At 41.7% G+C, this 24,792-nt stretch overlaps 1 protein-coding gene across 1 annotated transcript in view; it reads right to left on the bottom strand.

The window, feature by feature from the left end:
* The window catches only part of Rap1gds1 (Rap1 GTPase-GDP dissociation stimulator 1), a 148,847-nt gene that overhangs the window by 2,800 nt on the left and 121,255 nt on the right, over positions 1-24,792 (bottom strand). Inside the window, exons 8-14 of the mRNA XM_032897252.1 lie at positions 20,508-20,651; positions 19,992-20,123; positions 18,839-18,973; positions 17,579-17,704; positions 16,705-16,844; positions 7,104-7,230; positions 2,917-3,045 (exon numbers count right to left, since the gene is read on the bottom strand). Coding sequence (XP_032753143.1) covers positions 2,917-3,045; positions 7,104-7,230; positions 16,705-16,844; positions 17,579-17,704; positions 18,839-18,973; positions 19,992-20,123; positions 20,508-20,651 — 933 coding nt within the window. The remainder of the gene's footprint in view (positions 1-2,916; positions 3,046-7,103; positions 7,231-16,704; positions 16,845-17,578; positions 17,705-18,838; positions 18,974-19,991; positions 20,124-20,507; positions 20,652-24,792) is intronic.

Raw genomic sequence — 24,792 nt, 5'->3', positions numbered from 1 at the left:
GGGTTTCTCTATACAGTCCTGGCTGTCCCAGAGCTCACTATGTAGACCAGTCAGACTCCTCCTTAAACGTGTTGGAATTAAAGGTGTATAGGACCATGCATGGCAAGCCGCATAAAATCTTAAGACCTCAAGTTTACAAAATCTTGAAAAAGAACAAACCAGCAGCCCCTCCTTCCTCGACTTTAGTGTAGTTCTGTTACGGAGACCGACACAGATGAACAAAAGAGAGAGAAGAAATGAATTCTCACATACGGTCAAATGATTTGATAAGGGTATCAAGACTGGTCATAAGGGCAAGGCTTTTCCACAAACGGGTTGTCCTATGTAAAAGACGGAAGTTGATGCACTGCCTCACACACAAACTTAGATTTTATTCCTGGCAACAAACAGAGCAATGAATTTCATCACACAATGGTGCTTCAACAAAACAAAAAAGCTTTTATATATCAAAGACCCTTAAAAACAAAGTTAAAAAGGTTATCAGCGGAAGGAGGGATATTTATAAACAGATCTGATAGAAGGTTAACGGCCAGAACCTCTGAAGGAGCTGTACAACATTCCCCAGCATCACTGACGACAGCAGAAAGGCGACTCACAGCCGTCAGCTTTCAGTCGCTGGAGTGGTGATTTCAAAGAAAATGGGGTTTGTTGGGATTCTGAGAAATGGGAACCCACGCGTGTGACTGGCAGAAACCACCTTGGGGAAACAGTACTACAGCTCTGCAAAGTAGTGGACAGGTTTCTCAGGGGGCCCCCCATCCCCACTGCTTTTTCTGCTCCCAAAGAACTGAAACAGACTTGAGTGGTTTTTACGCCAGTGCTAGGTGGCTTCACTCTAAAGGCCAGGCAGAAATAAGACACGAATGCCTGTCGTGGAGGGAATCATATTGTCACGTACACACATGGTGGGACATAACATTGCAACGAGTGTTTTATTATTCAACTTACATGACATAAGCCTGTAATAATACGAATATAACAACAAGAAGGACAACAAGGACAAGCTGAACACAGAATTGCAGCAGCCAGAGGCAAGGAGGACAGGGACACCAGGGAGCTCCTGCTGGGTGGATACAGGACCAGTCCTGGGGAAGGGAAAACAGTGTGGCGACAGATAGTGGTGGTGAAGAAGGAATATGAACATATTTATTGCTACTGAACAGAACACTGAAAAAGTAGGGCACAGCTATGCTTCTCTATAGTTAATTACAGTTAACCTCCACAGAAAGCTCTGAACATGTTCCACGTGACTGAAAACAATTTTGGGAAGAAAGGGGAACCCAGCAAAGCAGCAAATGGGAATTTCAGGGCTAAAACAACTATGTTAGAAAGCTGAAAAACCTGGTGCAGTTAACACTGGGATAAAAGGACCTTAGGAAATGATTGCTAAACTCTAAGATAAGGCTACGCAGGTTATCGTCTGAGCAACAGATAAACATGAAATAGAAAAGATAAAGCCTACAGTGATACCACTAAAGATCTCACATCCGAGCCATGGAGACGTTGGACAAGAAGGAAAAACAGGGCAGACCTTTAAAGAGTTGTCGTAAGTAATAATAGTTAAAGACTATTTAGTAAGAGACCTGTGGATTGTAAAAGCTGAAAAACTTCAAACAGGATGAACTCAAATATGTTTTAAGACACTTTTTACAATAAAAAAAAAAATGAAAGACAGAAGACAGAATGGAAGAGAAGACAAACAGAACACTGGATTTCTCAATAGAAACCATCAAAGGAACATGGCTTTCTTGTGTAGACAGAAAAGAACTAGGAACCAAAACCACTTGACTAAAGAAATTTTTGTGTGAATGAAGGGGTTAATAAAGTACATTCTTAAAAGAGGAAAAACAGTGAACTTTTTGCTAGCAGATAACTTTAAAATGGCGGGGGGTAGTTATCTAAGTAGAAAGAAATAACTGCATTAAATATAAGTGGTACATGCATAGCAATGAACAGCACTGGCAGAGTGGATTATGAAATGACTCAGGAAAGACTACCTACCAGACACCTCAAACTTATCAACACTGTAGACTGAGGCAGAGAGAAAGATAAGTCATGGCAATACTACTTAAAAATAAGTAGGACTAACTAGGTTAACACCGCATAAATCAGACGTCAGAGCAAGGAAGTCAGCAGAGACTGAGAGGGAGGTCACACTGGGACAGAAGAGCCACTCTAGCAAGAAACTGAAGCAGCCCTAGAGTCCTGTGTGCCTACCAACACTGCTTTACGTCATTGTAAGAAAAAGTTGATACAGCTATGAGGACCAACATACAGATGTAACATTCTGAGGAAGGGGGGTGGGCTTCAACAGTTCTCTTTCAACAACTAACACCACTCAGGAAATCAGCAAGAAAGTAGGAAATACCACATCACCCCACAGAATTTAACTAATATTTGCAAAACATTCCACTCAGGAACAGCAGAATGAGAACACATCCAAGTATCCATGGTACACACACACACACACACACACACACACACACACACACACACATATATAAATCAATGATTTCTTGAAAGAAGTCTTCAGCTAATACTACAGCATATGGTACCAAAACTTGTTCTTGACATAAAAAATATATCTTGTCATTAATAAACAAATTTGATTTTTGCAGTATTTACTTTTTTGCTGTAGTTTATGACAGCTCTCTTATGGAAGAACGGTTTTGGTTTAAGTGTAGAGACGGCTCAGTAGTCAGGAGCACATACAGCTCCTGTAAGACACAAGACTGTGGTTCCCACAACCCAAATGTGGCAGCTCATAGCTGCCTGTGATGACAGCTTCAGGTATCCCACCCCCATTCTGCCCTCTGAGGCAAAGTTCCTGTATCCTCTTTCAAACTAACTTCTTCTTAAACCCGAAGTCACCATTTATTATACACTTAACATCTGATGAAGACGGAGGAGGCTTACCAGAGCCCATGAGAGCACAGATCAGAACCATGGAGTTATACTTGATTTCCGGGGCACTTCTCTCATCTGCCAGCAGTCGGTGTAGGATCTGGACAAGCTGAGCACTTGCGAGATCTTTCTCCGCAGGACCTTTAACAGGAAACAGAGCATGTCATAGCCGTTGCTAAACACTCTTCTTCTGCACGCTACTCACAGGGAGCATCCCAAGGACTGCTGCGAATCTCTTAGAAAAGGGTCGGGGGTGGGGCAAGAAAAAAGGTTTAGATTCTGGGTTAAGTGGCTTTAAAACAACAACCCCTCCCCCAACCTGTAACTGTTTTCCCTTCCGTTGTCTTTTAGAGACAGGGTCTCTTTGAACTGTACTGTCCCGTGCTTTCCCGTTTCTCAAGGATGCTAATGAAAGATACGATATTTGGTATATTTTCCTTTATAGTTGTTAATATTGTTGTATTTTTGACATCTGGACTGGGATATACAGTGTAGAGGTTTTTCTCTGATCTAGCCTGGGCTGTCACAGTCTGTAGACCAGGCTAGCTTTGAACTCCGAGATCTGCCTGCCTTCTGAATGCTGGGGTTAAAGACGTGCGCCTTTCTTATTTACTATTCTGTATTTTGTGTTTTGACCTTGCTCTCACCAGAAAAATCAACTTCAGAAAAGGCAAGACAAAGCAAAAACAAAAAACAAAACAAGACAATGAGAAATTCAGGCATATATAAGGAAAAAAAGAAATGTGTCAAAAACCTCCCAAGGAATCTGGGATGCATGCAAGAAATCAAACCTGAGAGCACAAAGGCAGGAGGAGCCGAGACAGACAACTTTTACCCAATGGAGCATCAACTTGATCAGAGAGGAAGCCCTGGAAGTAAATGACTAACATGGAAATGACTACGTCCAACCAGTCATTTCTTAAAACTCACGAGAAAAGACAGTTCAAGGCAAACTCATATTAAGGCAATTCATGACAACCGAGCCACCACTGTAGAAGATTCGTAAAGGGGTGTGGACAGAAGACGCGCCAGGAGCACACACATCTCAAGAGAGGAACAGACAAACAGAGAGCCAAGGGGGAATCAATTGCACCCAACCCAACACTGCTGACAGTAACAATGGAGGGTAATCTGTCACCTGAGAGACAGCAGACTCTCAAATGTGAAAGACCTCAATTCACCAGTGACAAGTCTCAGACTAAGTGGATTCAAAAAAGATGATCTGCTGTCTCCAAGGCACACAGGTACAGGCGCACAGGCGCACAGGTGCACAGGTGCACAGGTGCACAGACAGCAGAGGACACCCAGGTCTGGACTTGGTCAGAAAAGATGTACCTAACCCTAGAGAGACTTGTGGCCCCAGGGAGTGGGAGGTCTGGAGAGGCGAGGGCATCCTTTTGGAGATGGAGGCGAGTGTGTGTGTGGGATGTGGAACATTTAGAGGGTGGACTGGAAGGGGGATTAAAGTCTGGTGTGTAAGAAAAGATTAAAGAAAAAAAAAACAACGAACGATGTATAAACACAGAGGGTCAAAGGATGTGTAAGTCTACCAAGCCAACAGCTGTAAGCAAGCTGGCAGAAGGGACAGAGATTAGGATTAATCCTGTGGAAGGTGTAAAGGCAAAGGGAGTCGGGGGTAGATAGTTTCCGTATGGCATGCCCCAGAATAGCAGGGATGGCACCTACTTCCTCTTCCGTCTTCCCTGACACTAGCCAGACTGTGCGGGTTTGCTTGCCCCAGGCAAACGGAACCTCCGAGTCCCTGGGAGAAGGGTGGATTCCAGTTCTGCTCCCTTCCTCACAGAGGGGGCTGCTTTCTCTCTTGCATTCACCGTGAATAAAATCTGGCTTTAACTGGCAGAGAACAAACCTGCCCTTGCAGTTTAGACTACAGCTCTGGGCACTCAGGAAGGAACGTGGGCAAGGGTCCTTCAAGAAGACCGAGTCTAGGAACTAAGTCGTGGTGCTTCGAATTTCAACACACACACGAGGAAGGCACAAAGGACCCCACGCGTCCCACACAATCCAGCAAAGACGCCGCACAGACCAACTGGATATCCCACCCAACTGGTAAGAAATACGCATACGTTTTCCTAGTGCCATATGGAATCTTTTCTAAAGCCGATCATGCTATAGATCCTCAAACATGCCTTAACAGATGCCCCAAAGCAACAGCCACAGAACACTAACCAAACAAAAACTAAATAATTCTAAATAATTCCTATCTTAGTAGGCCACAGTAAGCAAAATTAGACATCATCAACAAGAGAAACATCAGAGGCTATACAAATAGTCATGCAAAAAATTACACAATTAAATGAACAGTAGTCGTCGAAGAAACAAAATTCCTAGAATCTTATTAAATAACAGTGTTATCTCTATCATGACATCTGCGACACAGTGAAGGTATATTAAAAAGAAAAGGCTGTAGATGTAAACAGACAGACAGACAGACAGACACACACACACACACGAGAGAGAGAGAGAGAGAGAGCTTACAGTTCTAGCAAACCAAAGAGGTCACCAAACTCAACACATGGTGGAAAATAATATTAGGGAAGAAGCTAACGAAAAGACTGAAAGAACAATGAGTGGACACAACCAACCAAAGACCTGGCTCCCTGGAGGAAGGGCAGATGTTTGAAAAACCCTTAGCTAAACTAAAACAAAAGCCCAAATTAATAGGATTAGAGATGAAAAGGGAGTTGTTAAAACATGCCAACAAAATCCATAAGATCATTTGGGGGTACTTTGAACACTTAGATTCCAAAAGGTAGAAAACCAGATGAGATGGATAGATTTCGAACTCAGTGACCCAAATTACTCATGTAACCAACATTAAACCGTTCAACTGTAATGAGACTGAAGCAGTAATGAACAGGCAGCTGATTTCTCCAAGCTGGTAAGCAAGATCTCATGCCAGCACTTCTCACACTAGGATCACCTGACACCCAGACTAGAGAAAAACATAAGAACAGTACAGACCAATTGCTCTGATAAACACACAGCCAAAACTTCTCAACCAAGTATTTGCAAACCGAATCCTAGAATACATTAAGGTGATTAGGAACCACGAATAATTTGGTTTCATTCCAGGGTTGCAAGGCTTGGTGAACATACGAAAAACCAACACACACATGAATAGAAAAGGGCTTAAGGACATCGTGATAGACAAAGAAAAGGTATACGAGAACATTCAACATCCCTTTATGATAGACGTACCTAAGAAACTAGGAACAGACAGAACATACCTTACCATATTACAGGCTACATACTATAATCATAGCTAAGGTGTTACACTAACTTTGCAAAACAGCGGGACGCCTGTCCTGTTAGAATTCAGACCTCTTTCCCCTCTTGTTTAATACAGCACTCAAAGTCTTAGTGAAGTAGGAGAAAAATCTAAAAAGGGATACAAATAGGAAAGGAAGAAGCTAAATTTGCAGAGAACATGATTCTACACTTAAAGGACGTATGGGTAGGGTGTGCTGTAAAGCAGTTCTAGGTCTTACCCAAAGGTTCTGAGGCTCTAATATACCATCATGGCTGATGCATCAGGGTCTGGTTAATGAGCCAAAAGGTGCTGCATATAAGCTATTTGTGTCTTGGCTTCTCCTGGATAATTTTGTCTACATGGATACTGTACATTACACAGCCACCAACAAGCACAGACAGGAACCAACAGTTCCATTTAACTCTGCTTTGTGGGAACTCCTGAACACCCACAGACAAGACACGGGTGAGAGTGCAGATAAAGGCAGTACTGTGAAATGACAGTAAAACACCTACAGAAGTTATTAACAGGCACACGGGGATCAAACACAGGGCCTTATGCGTGCTAGGCAAGTACTCTGCCAACTGAGCTAAAAGCCCAGTTCCAGACTCCTGTTGTGATATAGTCCAGGTATCATTTGAATTATCCATAAACCCTGTGAAAATGTGTTATGTATGTTCTAAGTAAAATAACCACCTAACAGTTGAGCCTTAGAGTGCTGATTTAAAAATGTCACACAAAGTGTAGCCACGGGAACACCTGTGGTAGCAACTTACACGATTCCCACAGACTCAGATATAAGTACACACTGGCAAAATACTCCCACAGTATTCCAAGGCTCTATTTGATTTCAATCCCACTCCCAGGCTTCCTCTATCTGAAGGTAAGAACAGGGAAGAAGTAAGTCTGTCGGCCAGGTACTCACCCAATTCCAAAGCTGCTATTAGGGCCAACGCGACGAGAGCCTCATTCTGCATTATCACATGCTCACTAGTTGCCATGGTAACTAGATGCTTGATGCCACCGCTCTGTACAATGGTTTTAATTACATCCTACAATAAATAAATATCACAGCATTACCAACCTTAATTCTACACAAAGGGAGATGGTATTCCCATCAGTCAACTCACTGTTGAGTGGATATGTGTGACAGTGTCCTGTAAGGCATCACTGCATTTTAACCGTACACTAAAGAAAAGCTTTTAGCTTTAAATAAATTCTTCAAAACACGACAACTTAAATTGCCTAAGTGAAAAAGACCATTTCACTTCCTACCAAGGAAGGCCTAAAAGCTACTGAATCTAAAGAACGAAAAGTACCATTTCATTTCCCCCACTTCCCCAAAGCAGGACTCTAGGAACTCTGGGTAAAGGTCTTTTTTTTTTTAAAATAATTTAAAAAAACATTTTAAAATTATCTTTTACTCCTTTGTTTGATTTGACAAATTTGAGAAAATTGCATGTCAAAAAAACTGAGAGCAGGAGAAAAGCCTTCCCCAGGAGAGAACACACCAACTGGTTGTCCAATACCACACAATCAGTCCTGAAAACACACACACACACACACACACACACACACAGTTAGGTGAGAAACGAGGTCATGAATTTGAAAGAGGGGAAGGGTATATGGGAGTGTTTGGAGGGAAGGGAATAGAGATTTTAATTGCCAAAAAAAAAAAAATAGTGCATATACATTTATTTTACACACACACACACACACACACACACACACACACACAACACACACACACACACACCAACAAAACCTAAATAGAACCTTCGCCACAGTTTCTTACTGTGACACTAAGGGAGAGGCAGTAGGAGTTCTGGTGTAGAATTCGCTCGCGGGGTTCTGCCCACGGGCTCTCCGCGGTGGCAGCGACCAGGAAGATCTGCGCCTCTTCCGGGAGCCTCCGTGCACCAGGGTTCCAGATGGCCTCCGGTGTTTTCCTCTGGAATCAGTAATGTGTGCAGAGAGCAATCTCTTCTGGTTTCGCAGGCATGTCTGCCTCTCTGAAGGTTTAGCTCTCCCTCCCACGGGATTTGGGTGCAGAGAACTGTTTATCCGGTCTGTTTTCTTCAGGTTCCGGCGGTGTCTCAGGCAGGGCTCCTGCCGCTTCTGGGCCCTCTCCCACCGGAGCCCAGAGGCCTTATACAGTTTCCTCTTGGGCCAGGGATGGGGCAGGGGTGGGCAGTGTTGGTGGTCTCTTCTGCTCTGCAGCTCAGGAGTGCCCACCCACCAGGCGGTACATCTCTCCCACACAGAGATTTTGAACTGCCTGAGGATCACATTGAACTCTCCTGGGCATATACCCAAAAGATGCCCCAACATATAAAAAAGACACGTGCTCCACTATGTTCATCGCAGCCTTAATAATAGCCAGAAGCTGGAAAGAACCCAGATGCCCTTCAACAGAGGAATGGATACAGAAAATGTGGTACATCTACACAATGGAATATTACTCAGCCATCAAAAACAATGACTTTGTGAAATTCGTAGGCAAATGGTTGGAACTGGAAACTATCATCCTGAGTGAGCTAACCCAATCACAGAAAGACACACATGGTTAATCTATTTGATAAGTGGCTATTAGCCCAAAAAAAAATAGATGCCTAGAACAAATGAAACTCAAGACGGATGATCAAAATACATTTAGATTTGAGAGAGACACACCACACAAATACACACACACAAACCACTGAACTGAGAACACCCTGTTGACAGAGAAAAGAACAAGAGCTTGAAGGAGCTCGAAATACAGCAATGCCAACCAACCAGAGTTTCCAGGGACTAAGCCACTACCCAAAGACTATACATGGACTGACCCTGGACTCTGACCTCGTAGGTGGCAATGAATATCCTAGTAAGAGCACCAGTGGAAGGGGAAGCCCTGGGTCCCAAGTTGAACCCCAGTGAACTAGACTGTTGGGAGAGGGGGCAGCAATGGGGAGGGTTGGGGGAACACCATGGAGGGGGAGGATGTTTGCCTGGAAACCGGGAAAGGGAATAACACTCGAAATGTATATAAGAAATACACAAGAAAAAAAAAAAAAAAAAAATAAATAAACAACCAGCCTGCTAAAAAAAAAAAAAAAAAAAAAAAAAAAAGGAGTTCTGGTGTAGTTAAGTCCTAGTATCAACACTGACCTTGGCAGAGCACACTTCGAGCCTGTGTTTCTGTCAAGTGGCTCTGGCTGCAACATGATTTATCTTCCATATGTTTTGTGGTTATTATACGAAGTTATCATATAAAAGGACATGTAAGATATATGGTAAAAGGTCAGGTGCAGTTACAGTTCTTCCTAGGAACTAGTTTGTCTTCACCATGCTACAAATTTTGTGAGCTTCTAACTCTTACATTCATAGCAATTTCATGGAAAATCTAAATTTCAGAATACTTTACTTCCTGTTAGCTTCAATTATATATACATCTAACTGTAATTATGAGTACTTTTATAATTTTCTGAACTATTTAAAATGGCTTCCTTTATGTTTCTATCTCACATAACATTTTAAATCAACCCTTTATAGAAAATATCACTGCTTTGAGCCCAGTGATCACAAGTGGCATTTAAGAATTACATTTTTTTATGGGCAGCTGTGCTCTGGCGGCTGCTAAGTCTTTCCTCCTTAACCTGGTTTTTTTTTTTTGTTGTTTTTGGAGCTGGGGACCGAACCCAGGGCCTTGCGCTTGGTAGGCAAGCGCTCTACCACTGAGCTAAATCCCCAGCCTTAACCTGTTTTAAAATTGTATTTATTGTTTATTGTGTTTGTGCATGTGAGTGCAAGTGTGGTACGGAGGTCCGAGGACAATCCTGGGAATTCTCCCTAACACTGTGTGGGATCCTGAGATAAACTCAGGGACCCAGACTTGCCATAAGCCCCACTGCCCACTAAGCCACCTCACGCGTTCCAGAAATGGTGCTTTAAACCCTTTTCTAACTTCCCAAGTATTACTTACTTGTTAACAAGGTAAGGGTTTATTAGTATCTTGGATTAAATTTTTAAAATCACTCAAGAGTTTCATAGAACTTTCAGAGGATCTTACTGACTAAAGACCAGAAAACATTAGCAGACTCATGTGGTCCCCAAAAAAGGTCTGTGATTTTTTTCTTTCTCTTTTTAAATCAATAGTGCGCTGTGACAGAATAACAGGAAATGAATGACTGACTGAACGAACAAACAAATGAATGAATCTTGTAATGAGAAACAGTCTCTGAGGCCAAGCATGTAGTCCAAGCAAGTCACCTCTCATCAGAATGGGTGTCTGAGCATTTTCTTTTTCAAATGTCTGTCATCTCTGCAACTACTTCAACAAATGTTTACTCAATGGCTGGCTTTCCTGATAGAATATGGTAAGAACTTAGAGACACAGCTCATTTTCACCCTGCAGAGGATTCTCTGAGCAAGATACAGTCTCTAGTTTATAAATGAAAAGTGCTATTTGTCCAATTCAGACTGGGACTAAGGCTTGGGGAAAGCAAAGGTTCAAATCCAGGAAGTCTAGTGTCCAGACCCTTGCTAATATGGACAAAGCAAAGTGTACACTTGCTACGTTCACTGTGCCACAGCCGGCTGCTTTACATGGTCCAAAGAGGCTTCACAAACCTATTTAGGGCTATGTTTTAGCTTCAAGACCCCCCCCCCCCCAGAAATAAAGACTACTACTACCATTTCCGAAGCCAAGACGGTCCAAAAAATGTAACTTAAATGATAATTCTCCAAAAAAATAATTCAGTTAGCTTCTCTTAAACATTTCAATTGCAATGGTTGAACTAAGTAAGGAGTCTTATGTGAACCCTGGAGATCGGCAAAGTCTCTAGACGTTTTAGACGTATTTTAGTAAGGGTGTAACAATGTTTTTACCTTACAGTTTTATTTTTCGACGAGGTTTTTTTGGTCTTGTTTTAAATAGAAAACCAAGTTCTGGAACGCAGAAAACAAAAGCAAGTAGCCTACATTAACAGTCTCGCCTCTAGCATTTACAGCTGGTTTGCCCTTAATTACTGAAATAAGGCCAGCTGAAGACCGTGAAACTGTATAATAATGTATACAATTCCAAGTTCTGTGACGGGCTGGGATTTTAGATCACCAGTTTATGATCACGTAATAAAATTTTTTCAACACTGTACCAATGCTTCCTCGGGAATCTGAATACATGTTGAATGAGTGAACCAGTGACTAAAGGCATCTGTCTGAACGGGCTTTTTTAAAAGACCTAATAACCAGGGAACATCACACTTTTCAAGTGCGAAGCAGCATGCCTACTTGGTAGGTGGGCGACTTAGCAAAGGCAGCTTCTACTTCTTCCGTTCTCACACCCTGCCGCTGGAAAGAATGAACTCACCTAATGGTATGAGCGCAGGAAGCCACTGCACATGGCTGAGGTGACTAATCATGGGGAGACCTGTGAGTCAGTGGAGACTTCTGGAGAGCTAAACCTTAGGACAGAATTCAGAACAGCTCTGAAAGAAATACAATATTCCCAAGTATGACGCCACTGGTCAGTGTGAACGCACATGGACTCTGCCCTGTGCTGGGCTGCTCACAGGCCTGCCAGCCCTGGAAATGTCTGTCAGACATAGCATCAGTGGACAGAGCTATGCCAAACATAACGGGCGGGGGTGCTAGACCCTTACTAAATGGTTTGGGAGTCCACCGTTGTTCTGCTGCCTTGGTTGAGCTCTCAAGCAGATAAGACTTTCTTTGGGAGAAAGGGAAGAATACACTTTTGTCCAAACAAGCAACTACTGACAACTGACTTGAATGCCATATGAACTAGGAATCAAAAATGAGTGCCGGGCAATGAACATGGGCATGGGGTTGGAAGCATCTGAAGAGGAAAGGATTTGTGAGTGGAGATCTGCTCTTCTCTAAGGCCCCAGCTACACCTCTAACCGAGTACTCTGTGACGGAGGCGTTTACTGCATTGTTGACTTGTCACAAGTCCTGTCTGCAGAGACTAAACCCAACAGCAACCCACAGCTGAGCCATAGCTGGACACCTCACGGAGTTAAACAAACTCCGGACACCTGTACCATGGACCCACGGCAAGAAAGGGAGCTCTTTTAGTGCAGCCTTTGGTCAGACTGTGGTTTCTTCACACGGCTACATGATCAATCAAACAGATCAGAAAATCCATAGGGAAGCAAAAGAGGCCTGGAAGGGCAATCCTTAAACAGAGCTACAGTGGATCATGCTACCCTCACCTTCCCGATGCACACTTCAAAGCTACAGAAACTCAAATTTCACGATGATGGCACAGAGTAGATGCTGACAAACACAACACGATACCGAGAAACAAGCCTCTGCGTTCACAGACGACTCCTCACTGACACAGGCATCGAAGTGAACACCGAGAGAGTCTTCAGCAAACGGTATTGGGAAAACTATTTACAAGCAATACCTGTGATTTCTTCCCACATGAAGATTAATTTAACAGGCGGGCAGGGGGAAAAGGCCTAAATATAGTACCCCAAACTATGAAAATACTAGAAGAAAACACAGAACAAATTCTAAAGCATTGAGCTATGCACAGAACAGGTGATTTTTGTTTCCTCCAAAGCACAGGAAACCAAAGCAAAACCAGAGAAATGGAACTAAAATCAGAGAAATGTTTTTGCACACCAAAACAGATCAATGGCAGAGCAGGCAAAGACTCTCCACAGCAAGACAAGGTTAACATTCAGAATATGTAAGTATTTAAAAATGCTCATTCCAAATCGCCCAGTTAAAAAATGGCAAACAGTATGAACTGATAATCTCAAAATCAAATAGCCAATAGGTTTACAGAATAAAGGACATTCATTAGCTCTGAAGGAGACTCATGTCAACATTGCAGACGCCTTTTCACTAGTGATTATCAAAGGATACGGAGAAAAGGAGAGTGAATTTTCATTAACGTTCTCATATGCCATCAGTGGAACCACAACTAAGTACAGCCGCCAAGGAGAGCACTGCAGAGGTCTCTCAAGAACTTAAGCATGGAAACAGCAAATAATTTGGGTATCCCATTCCTAGGTACACACACAATGGAGTCAGGTGCCCCTTAGTGGGCTTACAGGAAAAGTTGAATCATTGGGTATCCCAATGCAGGTAGAAATAATAGTTTCTTTACTCTACGGCACGATGGTGTTAATGAGGGTACTTGTCTGGAGTTGACAATTACTGTTTATATTTAATGAATAACCAGTGAGGAGCCCAAAAGTTTTAGACACATGATAAAAAAAATGGGTATATAAATTATACCAACTAACTAGTACCTACTATATACAAATTAAAGTTCTACCTACTAGACCATAAATATGTATGATTATGTTAATAAAATATTTAAAAATGTTTAAAGGAAATGCTAACTGCCCTGATATATTACCCAATGTGTGTGTATAAAATTATCACATTGTAACCTGCATAACTCACGATTAATAATTTATAGGTTTGGAACATGCAAGCTCACACAGCTATTAAGTGGTAGTGCATGGATTCAAACCAGTATTCTCTCATTCATAATGTACACAAGCATCTGCCAAGTCCCAAGTCCTAGGTTTATAAGGTAGCAGCTGTCTCTATGAAACTAGCCCCAAATCTGGTATTCAGAACTGCAGGCTTTGTCTGAGGCCTTTCGCTCTTTTCAGTTTTTTGTATACGTAATAATTTGATGTGGGCTTGTTTAATTTCAAGTAGCCCAGGCTGGTCTTGAGTTGTGATCCTTCTGTTCTCGGCCTCCCAAGTCCACGGCATATAGTGGAATGCCCATCTATGCCTGGCTGGACGGGGTATTTAACACACCTTTTCTGACTTTAGATCCACTTCTAACCAATATTAAGAACAAAAGATGGAAACATTTTTGCTTTATTTTGGTCAGTTAATGAACAAAAGCATTAATAACCGCCTCAGATTTACAAGGATTTGGAGAAGTGCGAGGCCTTGGGAAACTAGTGGTTCTTTGTTCAAATAAGGAGTTATGTGAGATTCTGAGTGCTTGTGAGAAAACTCCAAGGAACCAAGGTAATCCTGTACCTTTAGCTTCTTCTAGATACAGAATTGCTCTGGGGATGTGTTTCTGTGCTCCTCCCAGAGAGAGTTTACGTCAGCTGTTATAATTTATATGCCTCTACAGAAAAACATGTTTTTGCCTCTTCTGGTGTGTCCCTGTGATTGTAAACTTGATTTGGGTGACTCTTCTTATCCGTCAGAGTATACATCATCTGATGTTCTGAATACAGCTGGCCACTGCATGAGACTTTACCCAGCCTCCTTGTAAGGCCCCCACTCTCTAGGTTTATACCTCCAACTAGAACAGTAAACAGTTCTTAATGAAACCTTGTAATCCCTCACTCCTGCCAATTGACAAAAAGGAAACAGTTCTATAAAAAAGGAGATAACTAACAATTGAGAAAACTCTGCAGGCAATGTATTCATTGTTATATTATTTCAAAATTTTATTCTAAAGCTTTTTCCAAATTATGGTCAGTATATAGTTTGGAGATGCAACTTCAAAAACAAACTCTTGGACAAGTTAATCAGTTATTAGAGGATTATAGGGGGTTTATTAAAAAATGTTTGAATGCATGCTGTTAACCATAAAATAACAAAAGGGGACACATTATTTCTGTAATTAAGCCTACATAAAACCCTGTATCTGTCCATCTGTTCTTTTTTCAGACAGGGCTCACTATGGAGCCTTGGCAGAGCTAGGCTATGTAAATCCAGCTGACATAAAGCTCAGACATGCCCATTTCTGCCTGCTGTGTACTACCACACCCAGTCTTCAATAGCCATGATCCTGGTTTGGATCTCATGTAATGACTATGCTTTAAATGCTGACTACAGACATGTGGAAACAAATGTTTCTACGGCTCTTGAGCAGCTTATTTTTAAACGTAGGAAGAAGACACATCACACTCTAGCTGGCTTTGTGTGTCAACTTGACACAAGCGTCATTAGAGAGGAGCAGCCTCAGTTGGGAAAATGCCTCCATGAGAACCAGCGGTAAGGCATTTTCTCAATTAGTGATCAATGGGGGAGGGCCCAGCCCATGGTGGGTGGTGCCATCCCTGGGCTGGAGTTCTGCGATCTCTAAGGAAGCAAGCTGAGCAAGGCCAAGAGGAACAGCAAGCCAGTAAACAGCACCTCTCTATGGCCTCTACATCAGATCCTGTTTGAGATCCTGTCCTGACACCTCCAGTGATGGACTATGGAAGTACAAGGCAAATAAACCCCTTTTATTCCCAACCTGCTTTTTGGTCATGGTCTTTTGTTGCTGCAATAGAAGCCCTCAACTGAGACGACATGTAAGGCGAAAAATAGAACCATGTATATTGACTTGTAAACCTAAATTACGTGACCAACTCCTATATAGTTCCCAGTTCTTTTCTGTTACATGTGCACACACATGGTATACACGTCTCCAAAGATACAGGCCACATATTTTCATCTTTCCAAGAACCTACATGCAGATGGATATTTAATGGGCACTTAAAAATGTTTTTTTTTTTTTATTTGGGGGGGATGATGTCAGATGAAGTAAAGAGGTACATATGACAAATAAAATGCATAAAACATTTTAATATTTAAATTTTAACTCAGTAGTATAGCATGTAAAAGTTTTGGTTCCTAAATATGGTTGTTTTAAAAGTTGGTATGACTTTTCCCATGTACAACAAGTCTGGGGTTCAGTCACGTGGATTTTCGTTTGCTTCTCTTTTTCCCTTGCTACCAAATAGAACAGAAGTTTATCAGAGAGTTCCACAGTCATATATATAATACAGCTGAAAAAATGATGGTTTGTATGAACTCTGAACTATTGGTGGGGAATCTCCTGGGGCAAAGACAGACTAAGGACAAACCCTCTAGGACAGTTTCGCAAAGTGGCCTAGAACACAGAACTGAGGGAAAGTGAGCTGCTCTTCTGTGCTTTGTCACGTGACTGGCACGGCCCTAACTGGTACCACATATAAAACTCAGACCTACTTAAAGAAGTATCACTAGTACACATAGAGGGCTGCTGATTCTACTGCCTTCCCTCTGTCTGAAAAGAAAAATGCAAAACGGCTGGGGATGCAGCTCAGTGGTAGAGTCCCTCCTAAAATACCCAGATCTGACTTAGTCCCCCGTAGTGTTGGAGGGAAGGGTGTGGCAGACATACTTTTTTTTTTCTGGAGAATCTAACCCAGATACTTGACCTGGCATATAATTCATCTTAATTCCAACAATACCCCCTGAGCGCTCTCTCCAATAGATCTACCCTTGCTGTTTCCTATTAAATCTCCGACATCTGGGTCAAGCATATCCAAGTCTTTGCCCGGAAAAGTCCTTCTTCACTTCCTCCCAGCTCCTACCACCAAAGCCTTACTTTTAAGTGTGACGTATCGGAATGAAAGAAAAGCACCAGTCTTTATTTCCTGCTGTTACTGGAGATCAGCATATCTGTAGAGAATCCATGAGCGGGTAAGGCTCTCCATGAGGAGAGGCTCTACAGTGCTGGCCTCCACAGTGGTCAGCGGATGGCATCGTCTGGGACTCACTTTTGATTTACTGTGTCGTATGAGAGCGGACAGCAGCCTGTTTGACTCGCCCATCACACCGGCATGATCTTTGGCTTCACACCACTCAACCAAGCGCTCCACCAACTTAGCGTTCTTTCCCAGTTGCTCAGCAGCTTCTGCTGTAGGAAACAAGGCAAACCAAAGACAGACCGAATCACCGACAGGCCGTCAGCTGACGTGAAAGCCGGGGTGGGCAGGAGGATTACAGTTCTCAAAAGAGTGCGACACTTCTATAAAAGCAATTACTGCAAGCGGTTCTCGCCTGATGGGCTGTTTAGCTTATCCGATAACATTATAGGCTTCGCACAGACGCCAGAACATGTAACTTCATATCAGGGTTAAGCCTAACAGTCTAATGGTAATGCTCTGGCAGACTGAAACAAATGGTTTTCCAAAGGACCCCAAACAATCAGGACAGAGAAGGATTAAGAATTTGAAAAAACATAAAAACAACAAAAAAACCAGGCTACTCCTAGACACTTTTTTATTGTGTCCTCAAATAGAAAATATAAGATAAATCTGTAAAAAATTTTGACTATCCCTGTACTAAAATATGGTTTTTAAGACAAGACAAACATGGGGAGGCAACGTCTAAGCACAAAGGGTGCTTAGGGGCCGGTAACAAATCAACACACACAGGACTTAGATATTAATAATAATATACAACATAATTTTTACTCAAAATCATTTAGCATAAAAATTAAGTCTAAAATCAATCTCTTTTAAACTCTCCTTTTCCATTTACTTTTACCAGTCCACAGTTCTGACAATGAGAAAATCAAGACCCTTTAAAGTTAAGGACACGTAAGTCAGAACACTGCACCAAGAACGTGACTTGGAAACATTTCTTTACCTTGTGCATCTATTAACATTCTTAGCGTTCCCAGGAGTTTGAACTGAACTGGGGGCATTTCAGATTTAAGGAATTTCAAAACCGTCTCTGTGACCCCGGCTGATAACATCTTTGCTTTATTTACAACTAGAAAGAAAAAGAGACTATGGTTAAAATGGTGTTAACACTCTCAAGGAACATTCAACACACATCTGGTACTTACTGGCGTTAAGGCCCCATTTTATAACTCTCTATTTGGAAATGCTAAGGGTGGGGCTGTTGGGCATGTTGGGGTGTGCCAGCAGTAAGAACGTGGGATGTTGAGGCAAGAGAATCAGAAATTCAAGGTCCTTATAATCTACATATTGAATCTGAGACTAACCTGGGATACAGCCTTTCTCAACTCCCCTGACCAAGGTGTGTGTGGTGGGCACAAATAAAACATGAGATTGGGTATATGCAAGTAAGTATCCTGTTTACAGGAACATAGCAGACATAAATCATTCTAGGTTTTTTTTAAACACATTTTTAAAGCATTTGTAAAATACTCATGCACTCACTTTAGTGTTTTTCTTTATTGCTGTATTTGACTCAACTGTACTAATACAAATGTGACAGACATTATTAGACACTGATAATATGCAAACAAATCAGACCCATTTCAATTGGGGCTTCCTGTCACTACACTGATTTGTCAGAAGTTTTAAGTTTCGACAGGGGAATAAAAGTATTAAACAGCGATTATCTACATGATTTTTTCTCCCATGGCTCAAAACTGTTGATCCAAAAATACATCAAGGCCCTTTTCAAAAACTATGTATCTGCTTATGGGATGAAAAAAAAAATCAAAAAAGAGCCTCCGACCTTTATATTGATTCTTCAGGGGACTCTGTTCATATACGTCATATCTGACTTCACTTGAACATATCTAAGAATGTTTACGCATGTCATTAAAGAAAATCGAGGTGCTCATAAACGTGATAAATTCTTCTAGCTGTCTTATGAGATCAGTTTGTATTGTCGCAGAAAACACATTTAATATATGGTCTCCGTTTCTTAGCCAGGAACAAGATGAGTAATTTAAAGACTCTTCCTAGCCCCTCCTCTCCCTTTAAGACCCCCACGTGGCCCTGGCCATCCTGGAATTCACTAATTACATAAGACTGACCACTCAACCGCTCTGCCTCCCAAGGGCTGGGACTAAAGGCAGGTGCCACACAGCTGGCTCTCCCCCTTGCGCTGCCAGGGAGGTCCATGAGCCACACAGCTGCTGTTGCTTACCTGGAATGGCTAGGTTCCTGAGAGCGCTCAGTGCTGCATGCTGTACCGTCACGTTCCCGTCTTCGACGTGTCTGTCCAGCAAATCCATGAGTTTTTCTACAATCCCATTGTCTACCATATGAATACAATTCCCATCTACGCAAAACAAAGGCAAATTTCCTCCTTCGTTAAAAAAAGTGTCTAAGTATCCTACAGCACTAACTCTTTTACACTCTCCACCGATCCACACCAGAAGCCTAACACTCTGCCAGTCTTCAGGCCTTTACCAAAGAACTATTGTTCTTCTAAAGAGAAGGGAAGACAAAGTAAGTCAGCCATGATCGTCTGTAAGGTCAAACGTTCCTGAAGCAAAACCTTAAGTCTGAAATATTCGGGTAATGATAAATATGACCCTGGGAGTAGAACCTGAAACTGAATTCATGTGGTCAACCAGTCACAGTGAGGATGCACTAAAAATACCATCTAAACGAATTTTAGGACACATGCATCAACTGTACAGGAAACTGATACATTTCATGTTTGGGAGCTGGCCTTCTGGCCAAGACACTGCCTAATGCCTATATAAATATTCCGAAACCTGAGAAAATCTAACACTTTACGTCTCAAGCATATTGGACTAAGGGGCACTCAACCTGTGATATATGAATAGTTTATAGTGGAATCAAATTGAACTAGAAACACAGTCCATATTTTCTAGACATAGTAAGAGTTCTGAGATTAGCTATCAAGAGTATCAGATTTCACAAGGTCCAGTGCCTTTGAAAGATTATTAAACTAAATACTGCACACCCACAGGATTATTGATACGTAAGTACAGATGTAAGGAAATAACGCAATAACACAAAAGTGAATACTCAGATTATTACAGCCAAGATAACGTAACTGGGGAAGGATCCCACTAGATGGATATGCTCAAGGTCCCTAAACCTGAAGCACCAAGTATTCAAAACCACCACACGATCACTGATCTTTCTACATCAGAATCAGATTGCTATACAAAATATGTCATATATTAGTAAGTCAGTAAAGACTTCTAAAGGATTGAGGAAACAACACATAGACATTTCTGAATGCAGCACTGTTGATGTGACAGATAAAGCAGAAACAAGAAATGCAGAACGTTTCGTTCACACGGAGTAACTAATGTGCATACCATTCCTGGCGAAATTTGCAATGGCTAATGCCCCAGCAAGCTGCAGCTGGTGGTTATTCGATGGAATCCAAGAGAGCACCCTTTGGAACACACTGCCTTTTCCTCCTTCAAAAAGTTTCTGCATGGATTCATCTGGAGGGAAATGAAACAAATCGTTAAATAAGGAACTATGATTAGGAGTGACAAACCCACGTTCCCATGTGGATATCCAATGGGGAAAGTAGACGTCTCGTAATTGGTTATTAGTAGCATTTAGACACTGAAGTTTATGAATTGTGTAGCCCAAGTTTCCAAGTGCCAGCCTGCCTTCAGTGCTCTGTTCCACACGACAGGTCTTCAGATACTGAAGACAGCAGGAACTTAACTTTTCACGGTGTGTACAAGGTTTCAAAACCATTGCAGTAACAGTAAACAGGACAGGAAAGTAAGGAGAGGCCTAGTGTTGTTTACGAAAGGCACAGTAGGTCTAAAATACCTGCTGACCATGTCCTTTGGTCGGCAGCAGTCGAGACTCACCTCCAAGAAGTAATAAAACCATGAGGTCTGAAGCAGTTTTGAGCTCAGCAAGGTCATCCTCTTTGGTACTGTCCACCTTCTGCTGAACGATTTCTAGGAGGCACTCGACCAAACCTGCTTCAACCAGCTGCAGTTTAATGGCGTCTGAATAAAGAATCATGAGAATGAAATCACAAGCTTTGGTACAGTGACCTGTCCTGAAGAATTTTAACTAGTGTATTTTAAGATCAGTTGATGTATAACTTAGATAAAACACAAAACAAAACACCCACGTCTACACCACTGCCAACAACAACAACAACAACAACAAGAAAAACCCACTTTTGAACACTTGAGTTTCAAGGTGAAGTATTTGACAGTCCAGACTAATTATACAAAAACTTCATTTTTCTATTTGAAATTATCTATCCTCTTAAAATGTCTTATAACACCCAAAAAATCCGGGGTCTCTCTTACGTCTGACAACAACCAATATCACTATAATTTTAGATATTATGATGAAAGACAATAGTATATTATACACACATGCCTATAATACACATACATATTTGTCATGTAAAATTAAAATATGTCTACTATGTATTTTGAATAAAAAGCTGTCAAAAGTTATGGTGAGAAAATCTGAACCTACACACAGGTACACTCAGACTGGTATTTGTGCTGAAGCAGTTTGTCTAGTGTGGTTTGTAGATTTCTAAGTCTTGTTTTTAAAGGGAACTTCAAGTTTTCATTGATGTAAACCATCTTCAGATCACGAGTACATGGTGATTCCTTACACTAAATTCCATTTTCCAATATGTCTCTAAAACCTTCACAGTACAGTTGAAAAGAAAAAAAAGTTAAATCTTCCACGGTTAACTGATAAAACTATGGTACTTCAGAAAAAAATATAATAGTTTCATTAAAAAAAAAGACTGAAATAGTAACTTCACCCCAATGCTAAGTTTATTGTTTTATAGTCCCAATATCTTACTCTTGAGGACTTTATATCTGCAGCCGTACCTCCTCCTGTCGAAGAATGTGATTTTATTGTTCTGATTGGATTTTACTTTGGTCAGTGGTTTTCATAAGCTGTATATGAGTCCCACACAGCAATGATGGTTTCTTGGTGTATGGAATAAAGAGTTTAAAATATACATATGCTTAATGTTTATAATTTTAGGTTAACTAGCATGGAGAAAGTTTAACTTTATATTATCACAACGATTATTAATTTTCCTTTGAATATCTTAAAATACTTTAAAAACCGCATCTGTCCTGGGCCAAGCTTAAGTAGGACGTTCCCTTGTTTACATACAGAGCACTAGGGCCAGAGATGTGCAGAAACTGAAAACTATGATAAAGAAGTCTTAGAAATTCTGAAGCCTTGAACCACAAAGTTACAATTGCTCATAAAACCAAAGAAAAATCATAGACAGGATGCAAATAGTTAATACAGAAACAAGTTTTCAGAGGCCCACCACTCTGAGCCCTGTGGCTATTCAACAGGATTTATGTGGCTGAGAAAACAAGCGATAAATAAAAACACTACTATCCAGACACTCTGTAAGGAGGTGACAGTAAGTCTTTGGCGTAACCTTGAAGACCAGGGTAACATTTCATTTTGTAGAACCAAGGAATGAGGTGAAAAAGAAGTTTCTCCCTGAAGAGTGAGATTTAGGGCATTTAGAATGGGTAAAATATGCAAAGAAGGAGGCTTATGGAGGGAGATTTCTTCTCACAGTTGGACTGTGATCACCAATTTAGAAAACTTACATTGCCTTAGTGAAGACCAGCCTGGCATTTTGGCAAAACAGACATCCTAGCACATTTATTTACCAACACACAAGGACCACCTTTATCACTCAGATGCGTACGCATGTGTAAAGTTGTGTCACATACATATCCTAAATAGCTCTCCTGAGCAAAGGACAGGCTATGCTTCGGCCCACGTTTCAGGGGTCACACCGAGGAAGGGGTGACATTGCTGGGCGGTTGCTGGACACAGTAAGGACGGTCTCTACTCCTAGCTGATCTTGGAGAGCCTCACAAGCACACTCACAGGTATGCGTTAATCTTGGGAACTTCTCAACCTAAGCCTACCAGTCTGGCAATCAAGATTATCTATAATATAACCTTTATTTAAAAGGCAGAGAAAAGCCATATTTGTAGAAAATATACATATTAAGCATAAGCGATTATGAAAATTATTATTACCCAGATCAAGACAATCCAAGAAGTCCCTCTATACATTTCTTTCTGACCACAAGCCTCCTTTTCTAAGTCTCTTGTCACTGGTTGTCAGGACAAACCACTCGCATATTTTATTTTATCACCAAATTACTTTTTTTTTTTTTTTTTTTGGTTCTTTTTTTGGGCTGGGGATCGAACCCAGGGGCCCTTAAGCTTCCTAGGCAAGCACTCTACCACTGAGCTAAATCCCCAACCCCAAATTACTATTTCTAAGAGCTAGTTTAGTGCTCTTTTCTTATTACTGTCTGTCTGTCTGTCTGTCTGTCTCTCTCTCTCTCTGTGAGTGTGTGTGTTGGAATGGAGAGGGGAATGTATGCTCCTGGAGTGATCTGAGGACTACTTATAGGAATTGGTTCTCTACTTAAACCTGTGGCTTTGGGGACTGAACTCAGGTTTTTAGGCTTGGTGTCAGGACAGCCTCCTATATTTAAACGTTCTAGTTTTAAATTGCAAATTGAAGCCAGACCTTATCTAAAATCGATTTTGAAAATTAATGCAGACCTGAGTATAGCGGCACATGTCTGTAATTCCAGTACTTGGAAGGCAGAGGCACATGGGTCTCTGAGTTCAGGGTGAGTCTAGACTACATAGTAAGTTCCAGGGCACACAGTTACTTAATAGAGACCCTGTCTTAAGGGAAAAAAAATGCAATGAGAACGCCTCCAACTATATTGTTTCTCATTCCCAGGTTTGCTTAGCAGAGTCTGACTTTCCGTGCCGTGTTGTATTTTAAATCATGTGCAAATGCATTTCCTTTTAGAAGTCTTTTTCAGACAGGGTGTCTCTGAGGTCGCCCTGGCTGTCTAAGAACTTGCTGTGTCTACCAAGCTTAGAGCTTTTCTGCCTACCTGTCTTTAAATGTTGCCTGTGCACCATTCATTCCCAAAGCATCTAATCTCTCTTGGTACCAAAACCACCACCACCACCACCACCACCACCCCCACCACCACCACCACCACCACCACCACCACCACCACCACCACCACCACCACCACCACCACCACCACCAGGGAGTGTGAGATGATCCCTTGTTCTCTGTGTAACTTTTCTCCTTTTCTGCTGACTTCATTCAGGAGTTCCTGTGTTTCAGTTCACAGGACCCCTAATTCAACTATATGTGACCTGTTGTGAAGCCCGCCCATCAGCAAGTACCTAATTTAGGTTGGAAATTTCAATTTGGGAATTCTATTTGTTTATTTCTGAGTGTGCTGTGGTGTTGCATTTTTATTATTTAAAAATCTTTCTTAAAGATTGCTTTTCATCTCTCTAAAGACACTAACTGCCCTGTTTTAATCTTTCGTGTGTGTGCATGTGTGTGTGAACATGACTGGGTGTTCATGGTGCACACACGGAGGTCAGAGGGCAACCTCAAGCCCTGGTCCTCTCCTTTTGCCTGGTTGAAGACCGCCTCTCTCTTGCTCTCTGCTGGGCACAGCAGGCTGCTGCCTTCCATGCTGTTGCAGGAGCACTGGGATTCCACATGCATGGGTTTACGTGGGTTCTGGGATTTGACCTTGGGTCCTCACACTTGCCTAGCAAGCACTTTACTCAACAAGTACCGTCCTTTCTAGCTTCCAGCATCCTCACTTTAAACCGATGGATAATAATCCCAGTATCTGGAGATTCAATCTATCTGTTCTTACAAGGGTAGTGTGTTGTCTTATCAGTGTCTTGTCATATTCCGAATATGCAAAAGACACTGTGTTTGAAAAGTCATTTACAACGCAGTCTGTTTGCTTCCTGATACACTCTATCTTTTTGGGTCCATCTCTTAAGCCGGTTCTCTCAAAGGAGTGGCTCCTCAATATCCTCATTGTAGACAGGCCTAGAAAGCCAAGCTGTTATCCTCCTGTGTCTTCAGAGGGTTCATATAGGAGTTTAAGCTCTTTACCTCATTTTTCTTCTTAAAATTCTATGTGTGTCTGTGTGCACATTTAGGCCACACATCAATGCTGGCAGTCTTCCTCAAGCGTTCCTTACTCTATCTGGTGAGACAGGATGGTTCCTTGAACCTGGGCAGGCTAACAGTGTCGGAAACAGCATCCTGCCTCTC

Source organism: Rattus rattus, chromosome 3, assembly GCF_011064425.1.
Source record: "Rattus rattus isolate New Zealand chromosome 3, Rrattus_CSIRO_v1, whole genome shotgun sequence".
Taxonomy (NCBI): domain Eukaryota; kingdom Metazoa; phylum Chordata; class Mammalia; order Rodentia; family Muridae; genus Rattus; species Rattus rattus.
Note: the sequence above shows the minus strand (reverse complement) of the source record. Positions and strands in the feature narration are given on the sequence as shown.